Raw genomic sequence first — 26,076 nt, forward strand, 5'->3', positions numbered from 1 at the left:
TAAATTATACTTTGTCGTGTTTAAAATTGGCTATAGCTGCTGTAAAATATCTCCTCATTCTTCAACAACCAAATCTGACAACCATTTATTTTATTTTAATAACATTAATTTTAAATATCATTGAATATTTACTTGAAGTAAATGTTTTGATGCAATTAGAGAATGTCATGAAAACATGTTAAAACATACTAATTTAAAATGATGACAGGATGCTTTTTGTGTGTTCTACTTTTGTTAATTTTAACAGCGGGCTTGCAAATTCACACGGATTTTCAAGCAGGATCCTCTCGTCTGAATTCTGGTGCTCGGCGTTCATTTTTTTGTCGAATAAAGTGTACAAGAAAGAACATCAAGGTGGAAAAGGAGTCATTGCCAAACTCTACAAAGAAAGGTATTATTGAAGAACAATCCTTTATGTGGGTTAAATTGTGATGAAGACAAAATACCAGTGCATGCTGTATTTGAAAATATAATTATCCTTGCTAAATTAGACAATAAAGTTATACATTTAATATCTACAATCAAAATACCTGAAATAATATAAGAAATTCTTTAATTCATCATCTGATATTTTTGATAACGCGATAGCCTTAATTATGCTTAATTATGAAGGAAATACATATGCTTAATTATGAAGGAAATACATATGCTTAATTATGAAGGAAATACATATAATATAGTCTCATCTAAGAGTGATTGGAAACTAATCTGGATATTTGTGTATACTGTACTCTTTGTACATAACATATTACTTACAAGTGTGGGTTGGGTATTTTGCGAACAGAGTGTTTAATCCGAATAGGAGATGAATGGCATTTTACCAAAAGTGTAGCAGGGACAATGCTTAAAGTACAATTAGCAATGGCTTCAGTCATATTTTGCACACAGATATGGTTGAATCATTTTCAACAGAACATTTATTTCTGTAGATTTTTTTGTAATTTTCAAAGCACATCCTGTTTCTGTTTCACAATTAGTATGCATGTATCTATTTATTTATTTACAGTATTTATATTTTGCCCTTCTCACTCCGAAGGGAACTCGGGGCGGATCACAGAACACATATACGGCAAACATTTAATGCTGATTATACCGCTGTCAGCCCTAGCTTCTGCCAACCTAGCAGTTCAAAAACATGCAAATGTGAGTAGATCAATAGGTACCGCTCCGGCGGGAAGGTAATGGCGCTCTATGCAGTCATGCCGGCCACATGACCTTGGAGGTGTCTACGGACAACGCTGGCTCTTCGGCTTAGAAATGGAGATGAGCACCACACCCCAGAGTCAGACATGACTGGACTTAGTGTCAGGGGACTACCTTTACCTATACAATAACAAAACAGACAACAGATAGAGATATTATACAGGCTTTTCCTCATTGGGGTGTGTGTGTGTGTTTTTGTTTGTTTTTTGTTTGCATCTTTGGAGGCTGTTTTTGGTTCCGGCCACAGGGAAGTGCTGTCACTCCATCTCCTTACCAATGAGCATTCTTTGTTCGTAAACTTTTCCTCCTTTTTCTGATTGATTGCCGTGCCTAAAATACCTCCCCACTTTAATGCGGTTCCTGTTTATCTACTCACACTGCTGTTTTTGATCCGCTAGGTGAGCAGGGAGCTGGACTGAAGGTCAGGAGCTAACCCTGCCTTGGCTTTGAAGTATCAACCTTTCAGTTGGCAAGATTTATGGCAGCTGACCCAATTTAAAACTAAAATTAAAATTTCAGTACTTCAAGTAGTTCAAGTTCAAGTGTACTTTATTACAGTCATTAACCAGATCATGAGAAGAGGGACAAAGTCCTGCACAAACACATCAGGTCTAGGGGTCGAGAGATTTAAAACTCTAAAACTTCAATATTTTAAAACTCTTAAAACCCTAAAACAAGTGCATCATTTCCAGAACATCAAGATAAGAGTTTATCAAAATGAATGGATTTAAAAGGGAGGGTGTCTGAAAGGAGGGGATTGGGGTGTTCATGTAGCACAGGGAAGGGAAGTCCAGTCAGACAGAGAAGGGAGCAACATCCATTACTATAATTAAAAAGATTATAATCCCAATTTTCTGCTAGTATGAAATCTTGACTTGTACTAGCTGGTTCTATTCATCATTGACTGCCGGATTTAAATCGCTGCTGTGCAGAACTTGGCAATATTATAGCTTATAGCCAAGTTCATATCTGAAAGCAGCAGGGAGATGTAAAATTGTCCAGAGCCATGGTGTAATGAGATGAGATCAAATATCTCTATAGAACAGGCACTCTTGCTCTCTTGTCTCCATGTGTCCTGAGTCACAAGGGCCCAGTCTCTCAGCATATGGGGTCATCCAGCATGATTCTGGCAAAAATTGACCATGTTTGTAGAGATAATCTGTTAATGAAATCTATGAAAAATGAGATCTGCAAAAGCCTTACTCGCAAATGTGGAGGGGTAAATATTGGTTATATAGTTTTAAATAGTATAGTCCAGCAACAATTATGTGAGTCTGCTAAACTGGGCACCTGCTAATGCAATCTCTAAAGAGGTAAAGTAAAGGTAAATGTTTCCTGTTGATATTAAGTCGTGTCCAACTTTACTTAATGTCAACAGGTGGTGGTTCTCATCTCCATTTCTAAGCCGAAGAGCCGCATTGTCCATAGACACCTCCAAGGTCATGTGGCTGGCATGACTGCATGGAGCACCATTACCTTCCTGTTGAAGCGATACCTATTGATCTACTCACATTTGCATGTTTTGAACTAGGTTGGCAGAAGCTGGGGCTAATAGCGGGAGCTCACCCCACTCCCTGGATTTGAACCACTGACCTTTTGGTCAGCAAGTTCAGCAGCTCAGTAGTATAACCCGCTGTGCCACCGGAGGCTCCAACTAAAGACAATCTAAACTTCCTTCTGTGTATGATTTAACTCTATGTGATTTATATCATGTTTGAAATAAAAACATATTATATAGGAAAGTCTCTATTACTAAACTGTTCAATTTTGTTCTTATATGTGAGAACATCTTTTAATTTGTGACTTACCTTCCCAAATCTTTTGTATGATTCCACAGGTAAGCTCAACTCAAATAGTTAACACTGCAGTCTTATGTATAGATGTGTAGGACTCTTGCCTTTAGGTGAGCATAAAGCAGAAGAGCAATTGATGTTTCTGAATAAGAAAATGAAAAATTGTTTTGTGTTCTGACTAATTTAGATCATAAAAAGTACTGTACTGTTCATTGCACGGGGTACTTGAAGAGCTGGCCTCCTATTGAGGTGGGAGTTGAAGAAGAAAAAGATGCTGAAAAAGACAGCAGTAGCTTCAACTGTCTTGTTGCAATTGGGCGATTACATCCTTATACTGTTCCTCAAAAAAGCAGTGAGATAAAGGTCAAGCCAACAGAGTTTGTAACACGCTTTGCCATGGATGGGAAATTTGTTTTTGTAGACCAGCGGTAAGTATTTTTGCTTGTTTTTAAGAAGTGTTTCATGAAAATATCCCTTAAAATCAGCTAAAGTTTTTCAGTATTGAGTGTGCATATTCTGGACAGCTTTCATTAAGCTATCATTGTTTTGTAGAATCTTTTGGAGTCCTCAGGAATTGTTAGATAAGTAATTGCTAGATTGAGAGGTGGCTATTCTTTTATATTTATATTTTTCATTTTCATATTAAATCAAGCAATCAGTTTGCAAAAATTCCAAGTATAAATGATAGACCAACTTGCTTCTGAGGGTTAGAGGTTTATAATGTCAATGTTGTTGTTCATTCATTCAGTCGTCTCCGACTCTTCGTGACCTCATGGAGCAGCCCATGCCAGAGCTCCCTGTCGGCCGTCACCACCCCCAGCTCCTTCAAGGTCAATACTGTATAGTGTCAATACTGTAGTCTAATAAAAAATGTAATGTGCTTTTCTCTCCCTGGTTTTAAATGTATTAAATTTACATTTTTACTAATGTTTCATTTCAAATGCCAAACACTATTCAGTTCAAATGCCAAGCATCTGTCATTTAAGATATGCATATTCTCTTTTTGGGGTTATTGATATGAGGCTGGTAATTTAAAGAAAATAATTTCAGCTAAAACCTGTAGTGTGTTTATTTTTCTTTATAGTGCCACAGCAATTCTAGGATATTTGCCACAGGAGCTTCTAGGAACGTCTTGTTATGAATACTTCCATCAAGATGATCACAGTCATCTAACCGAAAAACACAAAGCAGGTATAACACAGCAGTTACTCCACAGTGTTGTATTGCCCATTGTAGTTGAATCAACATTTTATGTTTGGAGCCTGTTGTATTGAGTGGGTACAAGACAGAGATACAAATAGCATTGAAAATAAATCAGTGTAATCTTGATTAGTTTCATGAAGGAAGTTACATTGATAGTATAATTCTGGCTAGAACTGCATCAGAGGTTCTATACTGAAATATATTGAAATCTAAAACAGATAATAAAGTCTTTACATTCCTAAGGCTAGAAAAATACAATTTCTCCCTCATGTTCAACTGTGCATTGCACATATGGTTTATTCTGTGCCTGCGCAGACAGCTTCGGAATATTCTAGACACTGTTTGACACTTTTAGGCAGTAGCCCTGCCCACTATCCCCATACAGTATATATAGCCAGATTGAGAGGTGGCTATTCTTTTATATTTATATTTTTCATTTTCATATTAAATCAAGTAATCAGTTTGCAAAAATTCCAAGTATAAATGATGGACCAACTTGCTTCTGAGGTTTAGAGGTTTATAGTGTCAATACTGTAGTCCCGAACCATCCGAGAGCTACTTGCTTTTCGGAAAGCCTGTAAGACCTTTCTTTTCCGACAAGCTTTCGATGAGTGAATAACTCGGGACTATGTCGGTTCTCATTTTTATTGTATTTTAAAGTGGGTTGTATTGTTTTAATCTACTGCTGTAAACCGCTCCAAGCCGAATTGGGAGTGGCGGTATACAAGTCAAATAAATAAATGAATAAATAATGTAATGTGCTTTTCTCTCCCTGGTTTAAACTGTATTAAATTTACATTTTTTTACTAATGTTTCATTTCAAATGCCAAACACTATTCAGTTCAAATGCCAAGTCATTTAAGATATGCATATTCTCTTTTTGGGATTATTGATAAGAGGATATTGATATTGATATGTTTGACACTTTTAGGCAGTAGCCCTGCCCACTATCCCCATACAGTATATATAACCAGTGGGAGGGGCTACTGCCTCAATTCTCCATGGTGGCCACGCCAACTGTGGTTCACCCTTCTTCTGGAAATGTGCAAGAGAATATTCAGAAGGTTCCTGAACAGGTCAGATCTCCTCCTTTCGGAGGGCAACTGGGTTCTCTACCCGGATGTTCACAGATTGAAGTTGATGGCTTCGCGTATTCTGCCCAACCTATAGTTCTCCTTTCATCCTTGTTTGAAACTCAGGGCCATAATAGAAGCTGCCCAAAGGGTGTCTACAAGGTGGTCCTATGTGTATAAGTGGTCATGTTTTTCTAAGTTTGTGACTCAAAAAGGATTGGATCCCCCAAAGGCCCCCACATCTTTAATTTTAGATTTTTTGGTGTTTCTCTCAGAATCTGCCTATCTACCTTTTCTGAAATGTTATTTAGCTGCTATTTCCTGGTACAGGAGGAAGGCTGGGTTATTGTTGTTTTTCTCAGACCCATTAATATCTCTGGGTCTCAAAGGGTTTAAAAACATTAAGCCTTCTGTAGTCCTAGTTACCCCTACCTGGAGCTTAGAAATTGTGCTCTGGCTGGTCGGGATCCACCTTCACAAGTCAAGGCCCACTCAATGAGGTTGGTGGCTACATCTACGGCCTTCCTGAGAGGTGTCCCACTGGATGCTGTTTGCCAGGCAGCAACTTGGTCCACACCATTGACTTTTGTGTCTCTTTATAAGTTGGGTACTTCCTCCAAGAGAGATGTGGCCTTTTGATGGGCAGTCCTCTTCTCTGCAGTGGCATGACGCCCACCAGCCAAGGCTAATAACTCACTAGTCTACCATATGTGCGATTCACAGTTGACCACGATGGAGAAGTATGGGTTGCTTATGTGTAAACATGGTTACAGGTAAGCAATCCATATGTCATCTGTGTAATACATAGAGGAGAACAGTGTTTAAAATTGAGAGACTAATAATGAATAATCTGTTATTTGTTTTCTTTACATATATTTTCTCCCTCCAGTGCTGCAGAGCAAAGAAAAAATATTCACAGATTTCTATAAATTCAAAGCAAAAGATGGCTCGTTTGTAACATTAAAAAGTCAGTGGTTTAGTTTCATAAATCCATGGACCAAAGAACTGGAGTATATTGTGTCAATCAATACAGTCGTTTTGTAAGTTATTCAAAATTACCCAAATTGTATTTTTTATATTTTTTATAAATTGCATTTTTTATATTTTTTATAAATTGTCTATATATAAAATATAAGAAGAAAAGCATTTGCTAGTAATTAGCTTTGGCTTGCTAATGGAAGTCATTATTCTCCTGTTTATATTTTAATTGTTTAGCATAGTTTAATTCTGTCTTGCTAATCTTCCTAATGTGGAAATGACTTTGTATGCTAGAGCCCCACTTTTTTGATGCCTATCCTAGTTTCTAAGCTAACTGTTGGTTTTCCTGCTGTCTAGCAAGAGATGTTATATTTTATTGAAGCATTAAAATATTTTATTTTCTGTTGTATCAACTTACATGAATCTTGCTGGATAACATTTGTATTTTCCTGAGGACCCCCCCCCCCCACACACACACACACGCAAACGCACATACTTTGGGTTCAGTAAGTATAATAAATACACTGACTTGTGGGTACACAGTGGATTCTGAAGACTACTTGCTCTCTCCTAAACATGTTTTAGATAGATGTCTTTTAATGTGCTCTGGAAAACTGTAACCTTTAAATGTCAAGGTGATGGTAGTACATACTGGGGCACTGACCTGTATAATGCACAATTCAGTTCCTTGTAACAGAAGCAAGGGAGATAAGCTAATTCAATGAGGTCACTTTTTAGCCACTTCTTCAACATGTGAGAATGCTTTTTATCTTCGTTAGTCTCTCATTGTAGCCTGCTGAACTGAAGTTATTTATATCTATGTTGATACTTTTTAGAGGTCATAATGAATCAAATGAAGAACTACTACTACCCTGCAGTTCCCTGTCGTCAGAAGGCAAGTGTGTTTTCTTACTTTGAAAATACATAAAGCATAAATATAAAAGCCAAATGAGTTCTATCATTGCATTATGCTGTATTTTGGTGACAGTGTCATGAATACTTTTTAAACATTAAAAAGGTTATTTTATGCCATTTCTAGCAAGACAAAGTACTTTACAGAGAAGGAAATTATTTATTTATTTATTATTTACTTTGCTTATATACCGCTGTTCTCAGCCCGGGGGCGACTCACAATGGTGTACAACATAGAAAAACAAGGTTCAAAATTCAAGACACAATCTAAAATATCAATCTAGCAGTAACCAAAAACATCATTATCGAAAACATCAGCAATATCAATAATACAAACAGCCATTCACGTCGTCTCATCGTTTGAGCCACAATCCAGTATCATTTTCCATTGTTCCATTCCTGTCGTCATTACCAATTATTGCACTTCTTGTTCGAACGCCTTGTTGAACAGCCAGGTCTTTAATTTCCTGCGGAATATCATCAGGGAGGGAGCCAGTCTGATGTCCACGGGAAGGGTGTTCCACAGCCGAGGAGCCACCACCGAGAAGGCCCTGTCTCTCGTCTCCGCCAGGCGCGCCTGTGAGGCAGGCGGGATCGAGAGCAGGGCCTCCCCGGACGATCTCAAAGTTCTTGTGGGCTCATAGGCCGAGATGCGGTCAGATAGGTATCTTGGTAGCTTAGACACACTGACTAAGCTAGTGCCATTGGTTACACAAATAAAGGGGATATTACATTTTACTCCACATTCACACACATATAAAAATTCACTCTACATGTATACATTACCATTCCTTCCTTTGTCTCCTGGAGAAGAGAATCAAATGTGGGCCAGATCGCGTTCCCTGCAAATCTGCCATTCTGCCAATACACCATCTTCTCCGTCCCTCAGAGAAAGAGGCAGGTAACCACACTACCACATTTTTTGATAGTAAGAAAGGCCTCTTATTTAACAATTTTTTTTTGCTGTTGTTGTTCTAAATGGTTGTAAATGGCTGACAGCTTGTTTTTCCAGCAAAAACAAGCTGACTGTCATTTTTTGGACAGATGTTGTTTTTCTTCTTTAACAGATATTGGTTTTCTTTCTCTCTTTTTTGTATATAATATTTTATTATAAGTTTCCAAGTTACATTTAAAAAGTGAGAAAAGGGTTAAACATAGGGGAAGAGGGGAGGGGGTAGTTGAGGAATAGTAAAGGGGAAAAAGAGAAGAGAAAAAAGAAAAGGAGGGGGGTAATCCCTAGGAATGTGTCAAAAGGGGTGGAAAATATGGGGGAGGTGCAAAAAGGGTTTGTGCTTCCATTGGTTTTAATTTTCCTTATAGACCTTTTTGTTGTATCTCCAGTGATGGCATCTTCTGTCAGCTTTCTTCTTTTTAGATCAATAATTTTACTTTATTTTCCTTCAACCATTCTGTGAAAGGAGTCCAGTCTGCTATTTTTATATATCTACCTTGTGACTTGAAGACTAATAATAACCATGCTCATAATTTCTAGCATTTTCTCTATCCATTCTTCTCTTGATGGTAAGTCTTTTTGTCTCCATACCCAGGCATAGACTAACCTCGCCGCCGTGGTTGCGTATGTGAAGAGTTTGTCTTTATTTGTATTCCAATTCATCCCTAATAAAAATACTCATTGGGAATTTTTCTTTCAATATTTTTTGGTATAGTTCATGAATTTCTTTCAAAAATCCTCTTGCTTTGTCACATGACCACCACATGTGGTAAAAAGATCCATCTTGTTTCTCAGACTTCCAACAATTGCAATTATAGTCTTTAGTAAATTTAGTAAATTTTGCTATCTTCTTTGGGGTCATGTACAATTGATACATCATTTTTAGCCAGTTCTCTTTTAAATCATAAACATAGGTATCTTTTAGTTTTCTATTCCACATTATCCCAAGTTGATTGCGTCTCTTCAAATCCTACTTTACAGTTCTTATTGTAATATTCTTTAATTTGACGGTACTGGAACCAGGATAATTTCCCAAAGTTTCCTCTCAACTCTTCTTGAGTCTTTATTTTAAATTCTTTCCCTTTGTTTAAAATAAGATGATGCATAGGCCATTCTCTAATTCCCTTCGTTGACATGCCTCAAGAGGTGATACCCATAATGGGATTTTGCTGCATAGTCTTTTCTGGTATTTGTCCCAAGCTTTTAGCAGGGCTGAGTGTATTGAATGATTTCCAAAGTTCTTTTCCACTCTCTTCCTCTCGTACCACAAATCCACATGCCAACCTGCCCTCAGATCATGTCCTTCCAATGTCGAGATCTTTTTGTTTTGTAAAGTTATCCAGTCTTTTATCCAATTAAGTTAAGTTAGCTTGCTTCAAAGTGTAGGCTTAAATCCAGTAATCAAAATCCTCCTCTTTCCCATTCATCTGTCAAATTTGTGAAATTAATCCTTGGCTTTGTACCCTTCCAAACGAATTTAATTAAATCCTTATTCCATTCTTTTTGGCAAATTCTGAAATAAGTACATCATTTTTGGAAGGATGTTTGTTCTAATTACTGATAGGGATAAGTTTAAGGAGGTCCACTTCTTTAAGTTACTCCTCATTTCTTTCCATTTACTTTCATAATTTTTATGCAATAATTGCGAATTCTTGGCCATAATACTTAAGTGTAAATAGTTGATTTTCCCCACTATCTTCCCCACTGTCTTTCCCCACTGTAATTTCTCCCAATTCTTCTTGCCTTTTTTGTTCATATTTTTGTTTAAAATCCTCGATTTCTCCTTATTTATCTTGATTCCAGATATTTCAATTTTCTTTAGCCACTTATCCCCATTGCTTATGGGATCTTCCACCGTATATATAAGATTGTCAGCAAATGCTTGTAGTTTGTAAGACTCCTCATTAATTCTCACCCCTTTGAGATTTTCATCTTCCCTTATCTTATTCAAGAGTAAATCCAATGCTAGAATGAATATAAGTCGGGACAGTGGACAACCTTGTCTAGTTCCTTTTTGAGTCTTTATTTTATTTGCCTTCTGTCCGTTTATCCAAATATTGGCCTCTTGCTCTTCATAGATTCCTTGAATTGCATTTATAAAATAATGACCTGTGTCCATTTCTTTCAGTAACAGCTTTAAAAAGTCCCAGTTCAGATTGTCAAATGCTTTTTTGGCATTAATAGACATAATTGCTAATTCTTTCTGACTATGGGTTTTATAATATTCTATTATGTCAGTTATATTTCTTACATTCTGTTTGATTTTCCTATTTGGCAAAAAGCCTGTTTGTTCTTCTTTTATCCAATTTAAGAGGAAGATTTTCAGTCTTTCTACCAGTATATTGGTGAAGATTTTATAGTCTGTATTTAACAGTAAGATTGGCCTGTAATTTTTCACATTGGTTAAGTCCGTATTTTCTTTAGGTCTCATCACAATGTTTGCAGATTTCCATGAATTTGGTATCTTCTTTGTGTGGAGAGCTTGATTCATTATGTCTTTTAAATGGGGTATCAATTTCTCCTTTAATGTCTTATAGTAAATTGCTGTCAAATCGTCTGGCCCTGTGGCCTTACTTGAGTCCAGTTTCTTTATTGCTTTTTCTATTTCTTCCTCTGAAATTTCCTTATTTAATACTTCCCTCTCTGATTCCGACAATCTTTTAATATTTTGTTCTTCTAAGTAGTGAACAACTTCTTCTTTATAATTCTTATATAATTTACCATAAAATCTGTTGAATTGATTTAGAATCTCTCCATCTGTCATGTATATTTTATTCCCCACGTTTATCTGAGTGATGCATTGCATTTGCTTCTTTTTCCTCATCTTCCTCGTCAGCCATTTTCCCAGCTTATTTGCGTTCTGGAAATGATACTGTTTAATAAACTTCAGCTCCTCCGCTAATTGTTCTGTCTTGTTAAGGAGCGTCAATTCCTGCTTTAATTTACTATTCTTTGGATGTATCTTAAGCTCTTTCTTCATAGTTTCTATTTTCTGCTGAATTTCCTTATTTTCCTGGTTTCTTTGTTTATTTTTCAATCCACATGAGGCTGACCGGACGGTAATTGTTTGGGTCATCAAAAAGGATGACCCAAACAATTACCATCCGGTCAGCCTCACGTCGACACCAGGCAAGTTTCTGGAAAAGATTGTTAAGGAAGTGGTCTGCAAACACTTAGAAACAAAAGCGGTCATTGCTAATAGTCAACATGGATTTATCAAAAACAAATCATGCCAGACTAATCTGATCTCTCCTTTTATTGTCACTACAATTTTCCAAAAGTTGGATGTTAGATCCTCTTGTTACCCTATCTTGCTTCTAAGTCTCTTTGACTTCAGCGTTACTCACCCCTGGATGGTTTTCTTATTTTGTCCACTTCTAGTATACAGTTGTAGTCTGTCCCACTTACTTTGGCAGTCAAATTTACCCCTTTTTGGTCATTTATAGATAAGTCTCTGCCCTGTCATCTGTCTGCTCCGTTTGTTCCTTCCCGGGTCCTTTGTCTCTCTTTTTATATCTTCCTTTATTTTCCTTTATTTCTCTATTCCCCTCCCCTCAGTTGCCGTTTATCTGCTTTCTTCATTTCTTCTTCCATCTTCTTTAAAGCCCTTTCCAAGCCTCCTTCACTTTCCTTTATAAAGGCTTCCTGGTTCTATTAATTTCTTCGCTATATCATGCAGTCATGCCGGCCACATGACCTTGGAGATGTCTACGGACAACGCTGGCTCTTCGGCTTAGAAATGGAGATGAGCACCACACCCCAGAGTCAGACATGACTGGACTTAACGTCAGGGGACTACCTTTACCTTTTACCTTATGTTGTTCCTACACGGTATCTTTGTCTCGTTTTATCCTTATTCCTTTAATCCTTCTTCTTTCCTTCCGGGTTGTGGACTTTTAGTTAATCTATAAATCTTCTTCTTAGGCCTTACACCACACGTCTTTCATCTTATTGTTGACCTCACCCCATTGTTTTATGTCTTATTTCAGCTGTATTCAGATTCTTCTCTCTTCCGGTCCTCCTCTCTTTTTTCTTGTGGCATCCCTGTTATCTTTCCTTTACTGAGTCTGGCCTAGCTCTATAGCCTCTCTGTAGCATCACTTCCTCTCTGTCGTCTTTCTCCACCTTCTCCTTTCTCCCCCTCCTGCTTCTTCCTGGTTTTAGCTTTTATTATGTCTGCCGCACTTCATAGACAAAACAATCTCTACCTCAAGGTCAGTCAAGGCTTGCTTTCCTCATTGCAGTTAGTTAATTAATTATATGCATAGCTCTTTAGTATTTTATGTATTTGCTTCTCAATCAATTTCTTAATTAATAGTTCAACTGATTATTTTTCCGTCAAATTAATTCTTAATGTACAGTCCCACAGTTGCTTCTTGATTGTGGATATAACTTATATGTAATATGCTTTATTTTATTTATTTTGCCCTTCTTTTAAGTCACGTTGATTCTTTCCTTTCCTTCAAACGAGGATTCTTTCTCTCCCTCCTTCCACTCAGCTTTTTCCTTTGAAAACACACTGTCACTCCCCTTCGCTCTTGCAAGTGCATTATATTCGTGGCCTACTTTTCTATACATTGCCAATTATAGCTTCCTGTCTCCCCAAATCCTCACAAGTGTTTCTTACTGTCTCTTACACCTATTGAATACGTTTACTGGTTTCAAGAGAGCAACATTTCTATAAACCCTCCAAATAGCAATCCTAGAAGAATTTATTATGAACTGCATAATACAGGGTTAGTCAAAATGCATAGGCCAATAAGCCATTCAATTGAATGGCTTATATGTATATATCCTGCTATGCAATGCAACCGATCTCACAAACATTGCATCTGAATTTTGTTTAGTGCTCTTAAATGCTTGGTTTGGGTTTAAATCAACATTTGGATTTCACTTTGATTTTAGCGGTCTAGAGTTCAAAACACTGAATGCTGTCATAAACTTTTGTGGAGGATAACAATGGCTCTGGCAAATCATTTTTTTATATCTTCCATGTCTTTTCTGCAGTCACACTTACTTTAAAAAACTGGATTGACTGATTAGTACCATCCTGTTTTGGAGCAAAATGTTTGAAGGGAATGGTAGTCCTGAATGAATTCATGACACTACTGAATTATGTTAATTACTTGGATATATTTCAGCCTGGCATTTAGACTTTGCTTTGGCACAGAAATGGCATTGTGTGACAAATTCAAGATATAAATTCAAGAAATAAAATACTGCTACCATTAGTAGAGGGAGAAAATGTGGAGGCCGTGACAGACTTTCTATTTCTAGGTGCAAAGATTACTGCAGATGCAGACTGTAGCCAGGAAATCAGAAGACACTTACTTCTTGGGAGGAGAGCAATGTCCAGTCTCGATAAAATAGTAAAGAGTAGAGACATCAGACTGGCAACAAAGATCCGCCTAGTCAAAGCCATGGTATTCCCCATAGTAACCTACGGATGTGAGAGCTGGACCTTAGGGAAGGTTGAGCGAAGGAAGATAGATGCTTTTGAGCTGTGGTGTTGGAGGAAAGTGCTGAGAGTGCCTTGGACTGCTGGAAGATCCAACCAGTCCATCCTCCAGGAAATAAAGCCCGACTGCTCATTGGAGGGAAGGATATTAGAGACAAAGTTGAAGTACTTTGGCCACATCATGAGGAGACAGGAAAGCCTAGAGAAGACAATTATGCTGGGGAAAGTGGAAGGCAAAAGGAAGAGGGGCCGACCAAGGGCAAGATGGATGGATGGCATCCTTGAAGCAACTGGACTGACCTTGAAGGAGCTGGGGGTGGTGATGGCCGACAGGGAGCTCTGGCGTGGACTGGTCCATGAGGTCACGAAGAGTCGGAGACGACTGAACGAATGAACAACAACAACAATCATTAGTAGTAATAGTATAGTAGTTTGAGTTGTTTGTAGCATTAATTTGAACTTTTATTTAATTATATTATGACAATCATAGAAGAAGTCAGCATAATGTAGTGGTTTGAATGTCACACTAGGGACCTCATCACATTGATGTCCTCAAGCCAGGGGAAAGAAGGGACATCCATGGGGCAGTGAAGCATATTCGGCAGGCAGCGAGGGAACCTGTTATCTTGGATTCACCCCATTATTTTCCCGGTATACCAAATGAGAAGATGGGAAGCCTCCTGTGTTGTCAGAGCTCCATCCTACAGCTTCCACTGGAAGTAGCCATGCGTCAAGTGATGGGCTCCTATGGGCTTCATCCTGGAAGGGTCCTAGGACGGAGCCCAGACCTAATGTGATGAGATCGTAGCATACTGAAAGATCAGGGTTCAAATCCATGATTAGCCATGGAAATCAACTGGGTGATTTTGGGCAAGTCACACTCTCTCAGCATCAGAGGAAATCAAAGGCAAACCCCTTGTGAGCAAATTTTTCCAAGAAAACCCTGTGATCTGAGTCATCATAAGTCAGAAATGACTTGAAGGCACGCAAAAACAATAAAAATATATGGTAAATTATAATAACAGCAATCTGTTGCCATGCATATACACTTGTATTGCTATTTTATTCCTATCAGATCACTATATTGCATTTTTTTTTTACCAGCAGATTTTTATTTGTGAGAGAAAGCTACAAATCTATCAAAATATGACAAGAAGTCACTAAGAGTGACTGCCACCTGATTCACAGGGGGAAATGCAGAGGGAAATAAAGATAAATGCCATTAAACAGAAGAGACACTTGCTTTTTTAAAAAATGACGCCTGGCATCTGGGCCAGATAAGAGTCCAAACAGGCACTTGGGGGCATACCATAAATCCCAGTAAACTGAATCAACAGAGGAGTATAGCAACCTAGTCTGTGAACCAAAATAACTTAATTCATTTGCCTCACTTGAAATTGCATTGTGTCTGCACTTAAGTTAAAGTATCTCATTATACCTCAATGGGAGTAAGCTACCCTTATACTGATTATCATTTTGTTGTAATTTTTATCCTAGTTTTCAGATAATTATTGGGTCAGGTCATTAAAAAAAACAGGCAATACCTGCCATTGGATTGCAAATGAAAATGGCAAAGGCATGCAAGTGAAGTGAAGCAACATCAGTTCCTTAAATAAACAGATATGGGCTGTAAACCGGTATTTAACCAAAATACACAACTTCTCTTTTTCTCTGAAAACATAGATACACAGAAGCCATCATTCCTCAGTGTACCAGGGATGTCTATAGGAACTGTACTTGGGGCTGGAAGCATAGGAACTGAGATTGCAAAAGAAGTCTTAGATTTACAAAGGTAAGCAATCATACAGTTTCGCTTTAAAACTCTTGAATCAATCTTACTTTAGAAAAATGGAAGTTAAAATTGAATTTGCCCTTGTTTAAGCATCTTAATAATATAAAACAGGTGCTAGCTTGATATTTCAAGTACTTCTGTTAATGTTCTGCCCCTGTACTTAACTAAGTATGGAAGGCATTGTGGCACAAAGGACCGTATTTGGCAAATTAAAACCATGTTTTATTAACTATCAAATTGAGCTTCTTTTCCCCCTGGTTGCCAATATAGTGTATGTAGTCTGGTTCTTAAATCTTCTTTGTTTCTAGATGGTTATTGCTATATAGCAGTGCTACCCAGCCTTTTAAAAAATTAATTTATTTACATACATTAACAGCTGGAAACAATGAATATTTTACAAACACATAACCCCACCACCAAGGCCTTAACAAGTATCATTTCCTTTACCATAAATTTATGAGTCAACCAGTAAACAAATGTCATGTCCAAAATTCCTGACCAACAAAGTTGTATTGCTTTCCTTTTCCAAATAAGCCAGGGAAATAGGCCATTCCTTAGACTTGTCTTGTGTATTTTGTTGCGAAAACCTTCAGAGATAAAGTTGGTACCTTGCGCCTATCTATCAAGACAAAATTCAGACACAGAAAGAATTGTTTGCAGTGCATATGGCCCTGTTAACATGGTGCCATTTTTGGAGGGGTCCCAGAATCCTTTTCATTGCAAACCCCATGGCGACTCAATGCCAAACAACTTAGGTGGGAGCAGTTTTTCAGCCGCTTTAATTTCACTTTACGATTCTTTCCGGGCAAACAGAATTGCCTAGTATATATTTAAGTTAATATCTTTATCTTTGTTTATAACATGGCAGTGCTAATGAAAAATATCAAGTCCTGTTTCAGAGGTACTATTTCAAATCATCATTTGAAGGCATTTTAGCGAGGATTAAATGTTACTTTGTGTGTGTAGGTCACGTACTTCTCCATCTACTGGTGAATTAAGTCCATCGGATCTTATGAGGAAGTCTTCTCCCCCAGTTTTAACAGTAAGCTGTAGTAACGTGAGTATGCATAAACTATGGACCATTAAGAATTATTTGTGCTTTGAATCTCAGTAGCTGAAATTTCTCTAACTTCTTTCTCATGCTGTATGCATTAGTGTATGAAGGGGTCCATTAATAGAGGAAGAAATAAACCTCTGACATTCTGTTGCCAGCCAAAGCTTGGAACTATGAAGAACAACTCTCCACATCAGCAGCTCCTTGGACAAATTTATTTATTATTATTTATTTGGATTGCTTCTACCCCACCCTTCTCAACCCCCTAGGGGGGACTCAGGGCGGCTTACAAAAGGCACAATTCGATGCCCAACAGTTCACTTAATACAATATACAAAATACAATATAACGACAACAATTATAACTAGTTAAAACAATCAAATTAATACAATAGCAGCAATAAAATCATCTTGTGGTCAACGTTCGCCAATTCATAAATCCATAATCCATCCAGCATTATCATTGTCCTTTCCTACTCTGGTCGTCATTGTCTTTTATCTGTCTGCCAGCGTACCCAAAGCGTATCTATCTGGTCCCTTATCCAGGTTTTTAACTTCCTTCTGAAAGAGAGGAGGGATGTTGATGACCTAATTTCCCCGGGGATGACCTAATTTCACATTTTGTGCGCCCGACCTCCCTTCTCATGTTTTGCCACCCTCCTGGCTTTTTTCTGTCCAGGAAAGGCTGTTTTGTAATCTAAAAAAATCTCTGCCGATTCTTGTTGAATAATGATAATAAAACTTCTGTCCTGTAGGGACATTCAATGCCCAAATACAACAACAATACATCCATATTAACAAAATTTAAACAATCCAACATATAAACACGAATGATAGCAACTAAAATTAAATTAACACAGCCTGTTATAACACACATAAGACAAAACATCAAATATTGAATAGAAACAACAATTTCCCAGTTCCTTGGGGCAAATAGATTAATCATTGCTTAAGACATCTGTTGAGCTGGTGGGACGAGCAGTGCACGGATATGGATGGTAACTATTAATCAGAGTTAATTATTACCAACTACTACTACTCCTTGTAAGCCAGTAAGCCAGCTGTTTCTTGAAAGTGGGGAAGGAAGGGACCATATTTAACTCCTTAGGAAGGGGGTTCCAGAGGTGAGCGGTAGCCACAGAGAAGGCCCTTTCTCTTGTTCCCACCAGCCGTGCTTGGGATGGGGGTGGAACTGAGAGGAGGGCCTCCTCCGTTTACCGCAGTGTCTGAGTTGGTCTATAGTGGGAGATGCGGTTTGTCAAATAGTCTGGACTGAGCCATTAAGGGCTTTAATAAATAATAATAATAATAATAATAATAATAATAATATGATTTAAACCCCGCCACCATCTCCCCAAGGGGACTTGGGGCGGCTTACATGAGGCCAAGCCCACAATACAATACATCAATATACAATAAAACACAGCAATAAAAAATAAAATAGAAGATAAAATACAGAAACAAAACATTATAAATAACACATCAACAATATAAAATCAATCTCAGTGGGCAGGACCAATTTTCTAACAAATTAAAAAATTAAAACACTTGGTGAGACAGCAGTTTAATGTATCTAGTCAAGGGATCCGGGGGATAAGTGAAATTTAATTTCACTGACAAGAGAAATAAAGTGCTTGCAAGGGCATTTGCAGGGCTTGGTCAGCTCAGGGAATCATTCAGTCATTGAAGGCACACTGGAACAGCCAAGTTTTAAAGGTAAGAACCAGCACTTTGTATTTAGCTTGGAAGCAGACTGGCAGCCAGTGGAGCTGCCGCAACATGGGAGTGGTTCTTTCCCTGAACGGCACTCCAGTTAGTAACCTGGCTGCCGATCTCTGGACCAGTTGAAGCTTCTGAACTATCTTCAAAGGCAGCCCCACGTAGAGAGCATTGCAGTAGTCCAAACAGGATGTGACTAAGGCTTGGACTACCATGGCCAAGTCAGGCTTCTCAAGGTATGGGCACAGCTGGTGCAGAAGTTTTAACTGTGTGAAGGCGCTCCTGGCCACTGCTGTCACCTGGGGTTCCAGGGTCAGTAATGAGTCCAGGATCACCCCCAGATTGCGGGCCTGTGTCTTCAGGGGGAGTGCGTCCCCATCTAACACAGGGTATAATCCCACACCCTGATCTGCCTTATGTCTGACCAAGAGTACCTCTCTCTTGTCTGGATTTAATTTCAGCTTTTTGGACCTCATCCAGTCCATTACTGATAACTGATGTTCAGGACCAGAACAGCATCCTTGGCATTAAGTAGGAAGGAGTTGGGTGTCATCCACATAAATCTGACACCAAACTCCAAAACTCCGGATGATCTCTCCCAGCAGCTTCATGTAAATGTTAAACAGCATGGGGGACAGAACCGAACCCTGAAAGACCACACAGGCCAGGAAGTCAAACAGGTGTCCCCCAGCTCCACCAACTGGGTCCGCCCTCCAGGAAGGACCGGAGCCACTGCAGAACAGTGCCTCCAAGCCCCATCCCAGGGAGACGGCCCAGAAGAATACCATGGTTGATGGTTTCGAAAGCCGCTGAGAGTTCCAGGAGAACCAGCAGGGACACACTCCCCCTGTCTAGCTCTCTTCGTAGATCATCCACCAAGGTGACCAATGCCGTTTCAGTTCCATAACCAGGCCTGAAACTAGTTTGAAATGGATCCAGAAAATCAGTGTCTTCCAGAAAAATTCTTGAGTTACAAGGCCACCACCTTCTCTAGAGCCTTGCCCAGAAAGGGGAGATTTGATACTGGCCTGTAATTGTTCAATTGAATGGGATCCAGTGCTGGTTTCCTTAACAGAGGTCTTACTACTGCCTCCTTGAATCTAATAGGCATTATGCTTTGGATCAAGGAGGTCTACCAACTCCCAACAGTTGCACACTCCTACTTTGAGTACACATATAAAATTTTCTGTTCTTAACAGATTGGGATTGTGGATAACAATGAAGAAATGTTTCCATCAATGCAGCTGACCTAGGTATTTCCCTTTCATCTGATGTAATTAAACTGATCAGTTATTTAGAAACAAGGGGGGAAGGCGGATTTATGTGTGCGATGGTAATGCACCATCTAATCTAATGCGCACCTCACTTTTGGCTTTGTAATTTAATTTAAAAAGGTGAGCGTTCAATTTGCAATTATAGAATAATTACTATTTTATCAGTTCTCTGTAAACAAAATTGCCTTATTTGGCTAATGTTTCTGTAATAATTAATATTTACATTTTTAATACCTGTAATTTGATTATTATCAACAGTTTGATTTTTTTCCCTGTGATCTCAGGTGCCAAATAAAGAACTTACTCAGTTATACCCTTCAGGGATAGAGGATTTGGAAACTTCAAGGCAAAATCAGGGCACTGTTTCATTTCCTACAAATGAGCCTCTTCTCGGTAAGCTATCTTTATCATCATTCATGAATCATAATCATCATCTATATATATATATATAAATGCTCTGTGCATAATGAGTACCTTAAAAACAAAAGAACCAATGAACTAAATCACACCAAATTTAGCAACAAAACGTATCACAACACAAGGAGTGACCATCACTCAAAAATTTATGATTTTGTCATTTGGGAGTTGTAGTTGCTGGGATTTATAGTACACCTACAATCAAAGAGCATTCTGAACTCCATCAATGATAGAATTAAACCAAACTTGGCACACAGAACTCCCATGACCAACAGAAAAGATTGGAAGGGTTTGGTGGGCATTGACCTTGAGTCTGGGAGTTGTAGTTCACCTACATCCAGAGAGCACTGTGGACTCAAACAATGATGGATCTGGACGAAACTTGGCACAAGCACTCAATATGCCCAAATATGAACACAGATGGAGTTTGGGGGAAATAGACCTTGACATTTGGGAGTTGTAGTCACTGGGATTCACAGTTCACATACAATCAAAGAGCATTCTGAATCCCACGAACGACAGAATCGAGGCACATTTTCCACACAGAAACCTCATGACCAACAGAAAATACTTAAGGCCATCCAATCCAACTACCTTCATCAGGGCAAGAAAATGTAATCAAAGTTTTCCTGACAAAGAGCCATCCAGCCATAGATAGATAGATAGATAGATAGACAGATAGAGATATGATTCACACACACACAGATATAGTATCATAGATTTGAAAGGGACCCCTGAAGAAGGACAATTATATGTTGCATGTTCCAGAGTAGGCAAACCAGACACTCTCCACAACACTGACAAAGAAACAGCAATAAATACTGTTTACCCACAAGCATAAAGAAATTACATATATTAGAAACCAACACTTTCTCATTACTTTATTTTCCAGCTCAACAGACTGGGCCACAGCAACGCGTGGCAGGGGACAGCTAGTAAGAGATAAATTTGCAAAACTGAGTGTTTCTCAGTTCTTAAAAATTTGAAATGATCAGTCCTCCTGCTATTTGGACTGAGAAACACAAAGCAAGAGGTGTTTTAACTGTGGGCCCTTCCACACAGCCCTGTATCACAGAATATCAAGGGAGAAAATCCCACCATATCTGCTTTGAACTGGAATGTATGGCAGTGTGGACTCAGATAACCCAGTCCAAAGCAGATATATGTGGGGATTTTCTGTCTTGATATCCTGGGATATAGGGCTGTGTGGAAGGGCCCTGAGTTAGACCAAAACAAATGCACATAGTGGTTCCACAATTTTCTTTATTGCTTGTAGTTGCTTCCTTTCACCCTGTCATTATTTGAGCAAACAACACTTACAATCTTACAAAGGCAGTGTGGCTAACCCAGTTTAGTCCATGTGGACCTTTGCATCCATTGCATTGGCTAGACCCCATCAGCTCTCATTTCTCAGATATGGTTATCATGGTTTCCTATAGGTGAGCAGATGGCAACTGGTAAATGGCATATGTTCTGTATTTCAAAACCCGGAGCTAATAGGGAAAAAAACTTGTGCCATTTTTGGAATCAGCAGATCAAATATACCCAGAAACAGGGCTAACATTTGAAGCAACGAATGTGTATTTACCAGTGTTATCAATACAAAGGAGCTGACCACAACACTATTGCTTCCCTATTTACACACAAAGATTGGCTGGATTGTTGTTGTTTTTGAGAGGGGGGGGTCATAAGGCTCTCTATAATAATATGAAAGCAAAAATGTCTTCATTTTTAGCAGTGTTGCTTTCATTCTTTTAAAGTAATCAGTTACCATGTAATAACTGGGCTGCCATAGGTGGTGGATTGAGGCCCATGCACACACACATGCTCTTCTGCTCCCCTTGGCTATTCATTTATTTTGATTTATCGTGTCAGTGCAACCAGTCGATTATATTACATTTCTAACAGAACAATGCAAAAAAAAAAAAAACCCCAGAAAATTACAAAATTTGTGAGTTTGGTAGTTGATTAAATGTCCTTTGACCAGTATCTGGCCACTTGGAGTGCTTCTGGTGTTGCTGCAAGAAGGTCCTCCATTGTGCATGTGGCAGGGCTCAGGTTGCATTGCAGCAGGTGGTCAGTGGTTTGCTCCTCTCCACACTCGCATGTCGAGGATTCCATTTTGTAGCCCCATTTCTGAAGGTTGGCTCTGCATCTCGTGGTGCCAGAGTGCAGTCTGTTCAGCGCCTTCCAAGTCACCCAGTCCTCTGTGTGCCCAGGGGGGAGTCTCTCATTTGGTATCAGCCATTGGTTGAGGTTCTGGGTTTGAGCCTGCCACTTTTGGACTCTCGCTTGCTTCTGAGTTGTGGTGAACTTCTCCTAATGTTGGGTAAAACCGAGTTTTTACCCACATTATGGACTGAAATCCTCTGAACATTGTGCAGATGTCCAGGAGTGACCTCTGGCCCAGTGTGGGTTATAAGGTCGTGTGGACAAGTGCAGATACAAAAAAAAAGTGAGTATTGCAGGATATTTTAAAATAGACTGGTTTTGAGGTTTTGTTGTGACATATAAAGCAGTGATATTTCTTGGTCTGTTTGCCAGGTGATGCTTCTCAGCTAGATTTTGATGCCGTGTGTGGAAACGACACAGCCATGGCTGCTTTTATGAATTACTTGGAAGCTGAAGGTGGCCTGGGTGATCCTGCAGAACTCAGTGACATACAGTGGACTCTCTAATATTTCCCAATCAAAGAGGAGCAGATATTTCTTTGATGCACAGACTAATAGTTCATCCTCAAGTACTGTATTAGTAATACCTTTAAAGGCTTCAATTCCTATTTACAATATGTATTTTCGAAAAACATTTGCCTTACTTACAAAAATGGTTTGGGCTGTATATGTTTAAAAGATGTGATATTTTTGGGCGAGGGGGACGGGACACACAGAGAACCTCAGTTTTCTTACATATGTTAACTGGAATGCTTAAACACATGCTTATATTTTTACCAAACACTTTTAAAAAGAAGTTACTGTAAAATCAGCTTAGGGATTTTGTTCTCTAATGTTTCTATCTGAAATATCTATTTATTTGTGGTCTTTTTGTTAGTAGTTCCTAATTTATTAGCGTTGATCATAACAGCATACTGTATTTAAGTAGATCTGGACTTTGTTCCATTTGTGGAAGAGGTCTAGTCCTAAATGTTTTATTTTATTGTTTGACTGCAAAACCTGGGATCAAGAGACTACCAGTAGGTGTGTATAAAACTAAATCATTACTCATTGTACTGATCAGGAGATAATACGAGGGGTATTTTTTAAGTAAGGTCCGTTTTGTTGTAGACACTAGTATTTCGTGCGCATACTGAGCGTGTGCGTTGTGCAGATTGCCTCGGGAACAACTGTGCTCAGTTTCCGCCCTGTAGCTAACCTGTACGGTTCTGTTCTGTGCTTCAAAAATGTTTAAGACTATCAACTTACCCTCCACATGTGAGGTTCGCTCAGTGATACGGTTTTTGTCAGCAAGGAACCTGCCTGCTGCAGAAATTCATCGACAGATTTGTGAAGTGTACGGTGATACTGCTATGAGTGAAAGCAAAGTGCGTAAGTGGGTACGACAATTCAAAGATGGCCGTGACAACGTCCATGATGAGGACCGCTCCGGTCGCCCTTCTTTGATTACAGTGAACTCTTGGTTATCGGAGCAGGCGGCAAGTTTTTATGAAGAGGGTATTTTAAAATTGGTTCAGAGGTATGATAAGTGTTTGAACAAACTTGGCAACTATGTCGAAAAATAGAGTGGAGTATGTACTTTGTGAAAATAAATTTACTTTTTTGAAATAAACTTTCATTGTGTACTTATGTTCAAACGGACCTTACTTAAAAAATACTTTACCTCGTATATTACCACAATACAATACATAAAGCAAGTATAGAGAATAGGTAAATTGTCAACCAATTTTTCTTTTTGTATATTATTCACTCCTATTGTTCTTGCATGCAATATATTTCTATTAGCTATTATTACTTGTAGATTTAACATTCTATTGATTTCCCCTTCAATCATTCTCCAGTATAGTTGCATTTGATCGCATTCCCATATCATGTGATTAAACACCCCTCTTCTTTCACAACCATGCCAACACCTGTCCTTTATCCCCGGTAAGAAATGAGAAAGTTGTGCAGGACTTCATTTTTGTAACATTTTCCTTACAAAAATGTTTAGATAGAATCTCCTTTTTTGTAGTTTGAGCCATTGTTCTGCGTCCTAGTCTCCAGGGCAGCAGAAAACAATCTTGCTCCCTCCTTCCGGTGGCTTCCTCTCACATATTTATACATGGCTATCATGTCTCCTCTCAGCCTTCTCTTCTTCAAGCTAAACATGCTCAGCTCTTTAAACCACTCCTCATAGGGCTTGTTCTCCAGACCCTCAATTATTTTAGTCGTCCTCCTCTGGACACATTCCAGCTTGTCAATATCTTCCTTCAATTGTGGTGCCCAGAATTGGACACATTATTCTAGGTGTGGTCTAACCAAGGCAGAATAGAGAGGTAGCATGACTTCCCTGGATATAGACAGTATACTCCTATTGATACTGGCCAAAATCCCATTGGCTTTTTTTGCCGCCGCATCACATTGGTGGCTCATGTTTAACTTGTTGTCCACATACTGCTCTTGAGCCATGTGTTCTCCATTTTGTATTTTTGCATTTCATTTTTTCTGCCTACATGGAGTATCTTGCATTTGTCACTGTTGAACTTCATTTTGTTAATTTTGGCTCATCTCTCTAATCTGTTAAGATCGTTTTGAATTCTGCTCCTGTCTTATGGAGTAATGGCTATCCCTCCCAATTTGGTGTTGTCTGCACCTAAGTTGTCTGCATCTAAGTCATTAATAAAGATGTTGAACAGGACTGGGCCCAGGACAGAACCCTGCGGCACTCCACTTGTCACTTCTTTCCAGGATGAAGAGGAACCATCAGTGAGCACCCTCTGGGTTCTTCCATTTAACCAATTACAGATCCACCTAACTGTAGTTTTGCCTAGCCCACATTTGACTACTTTGTTTGCCAGAAGGTCATGGGGGACCTTGCCGAAGGCCTTACTGAAATCCAGGTACGCTACATCCATAGCATTCCCCGCATCTACCCAGTGTCAGCTCACAGTAGCCGCTCCCAATGAAGACACAGGAATGCACTCTGGTATCAACGAGAAACTTTACTACTGGATACATGGACATGTGAAAAGCCGAGATTGCTCGGCACCAGTTGGTCCCTCCTTATATATACACCCCCTCATTTGAAAGTACATTACCTGCCAAGTCGAAACCCCGCACAAACATTCCCACCAAGCTACAAGCCGTTGTCCTTCGAGGTCGACAGTTGTAAGAGTCTTATCAATGTTCTACGTCAGGACCCCGGGTTCCAGCGCCAAAACCCAAGGCCTGGAAGCTGGATCCTGACACCCAGCTTGTAACTCTATCAAAAAAAGAGATCAGATTAGTCTGGCATGACTTGTTTTTGATAAATCTATGTTGACTATTAGCGATGACTGCATTTGTTTCTAAGTGTTTGCAGACCACTTCCTTAATCTTTTCCAGAATCTTGCCCGGTATCGACGTGAGTCTGACTGGATGGTAATTGTTTGGGTCATCCTTTTTTCCCTTCTTGAAGATTAGGACCACACTGGCCCTCCTCCAATCTGCTGGAACTTCTCCCATTCTCCAAGAACTCTCAAAGATGATTGCCAATGGTTCCGAGATTACTTCCGCTAGTTCATCCAGTCCATGGGCCTATAAATGCAGGGGACCCCATGCACGCTTCCTGATCCGTGGCCAACGGGAACGTCTGCACCTTCTTGGAGGAAAGCTGATCATTTTCATCCAGAGAAGGCCTGTGTGTGTGACAGCTCTCTCGATATGATTCTGATGTGATTTTGTGGTGATTGTATTTCAATAAATGTCACAGGAATAGTGTTAAAACCAAATTTGGTCTCTAAAATGTCTCGTTGGTCTAAACTACCTTGAACGCTCTGCACAAAAGAACAGGAACCTTTTGGGGTTCATAACAAATTAGTGTCATGAGCAGGATTGCAAGTGTAAAGGAAGTAAGGTTGATAGATCCTTGGGATACTGAGGAGTGGAATTGGAGGGACGCCTCCACAGCTTTGAAGGATATAGGTGCTTTTCAAGGGAATTGAACTTGGATCCAAACCGGAAAGTGTTGAAGGGCACATGGTGCTTGTTTGAGATCAAAAATGTAAAGTACTGAAGGAAATAGGTACTTTTCAGGGGGATCCAAACTGGGAGTTCC

The 26,076-nt window shown here is 39.1% G+C and overlaps 1 protein-coding gene across 7 annotated transcripts in view; it reads left to right on the forward strand.

Annotated features, from left to right (window-relative positions):
* Window positions 1-25,750, forward strand: part of BMAL2 (basic helix-loop-helix ARNT like 2) — a 48,909-nt gene extending 23,159 nt beyond the window's left edge. For all 7 annotated transcript variants that reach the window (XM_060778250.2, XM_060778252.2, XM_060778251.2 and 4 more), the window contains 9 exons: window positions 248-391; window positions 3,184-3,424; window positions 4,081-4,187; window positions 6,162-6,312; window positions 7,087-7,145; window positions 15,256-15,364; window positions 16,331-16,421; window positions 19,695-19,803; window positions 22,372-25,750. In XM_060778250.2, coding sequence (XP_060634233.1) covers window positions 248-391; window positions 3,184-3,424; window positions 4,081-4,187; window positions 6,162-6,312; window positions 7,087-7,145; window positions 15,256-15,364; window positions 16,331-16,421; window positions 19,695-19,803; window positions 22,372-22,505 — 1,145 coding nt within the window. In that variant the 3' untranslated portion in view covers window positions 22,506-25,750. The remainder of the gene's footprint in view (window positions 1-247; window positions 392-3,183; window positions 3,425-4,080; window positions 4,188-6,161; window positions 6,313-7,086; window positions 7,146-15,255; window positions 15,365-16,330; window positions 16,422-19,694; window positions 19,804-22,371) is intronic.
* The last annotated feature ends 326 nt before the right edge of the window (window positions 25,751-26,076 follow it).

This window comes from Anolis sagrei, chromosome 5, assembly GCF_037176765.1.
Source record: "Anolis sagrei isolate rAnoSag1 chromosome 5, rAnoSag1.mat, whole genome shotgun sequence".
NCBI classification, from domain to species: Eukaryota; Metazoa; Chordata; class Lepidosauria; order Squamata; family Dactyloidae; genus Anolis; species Anolis sagrei.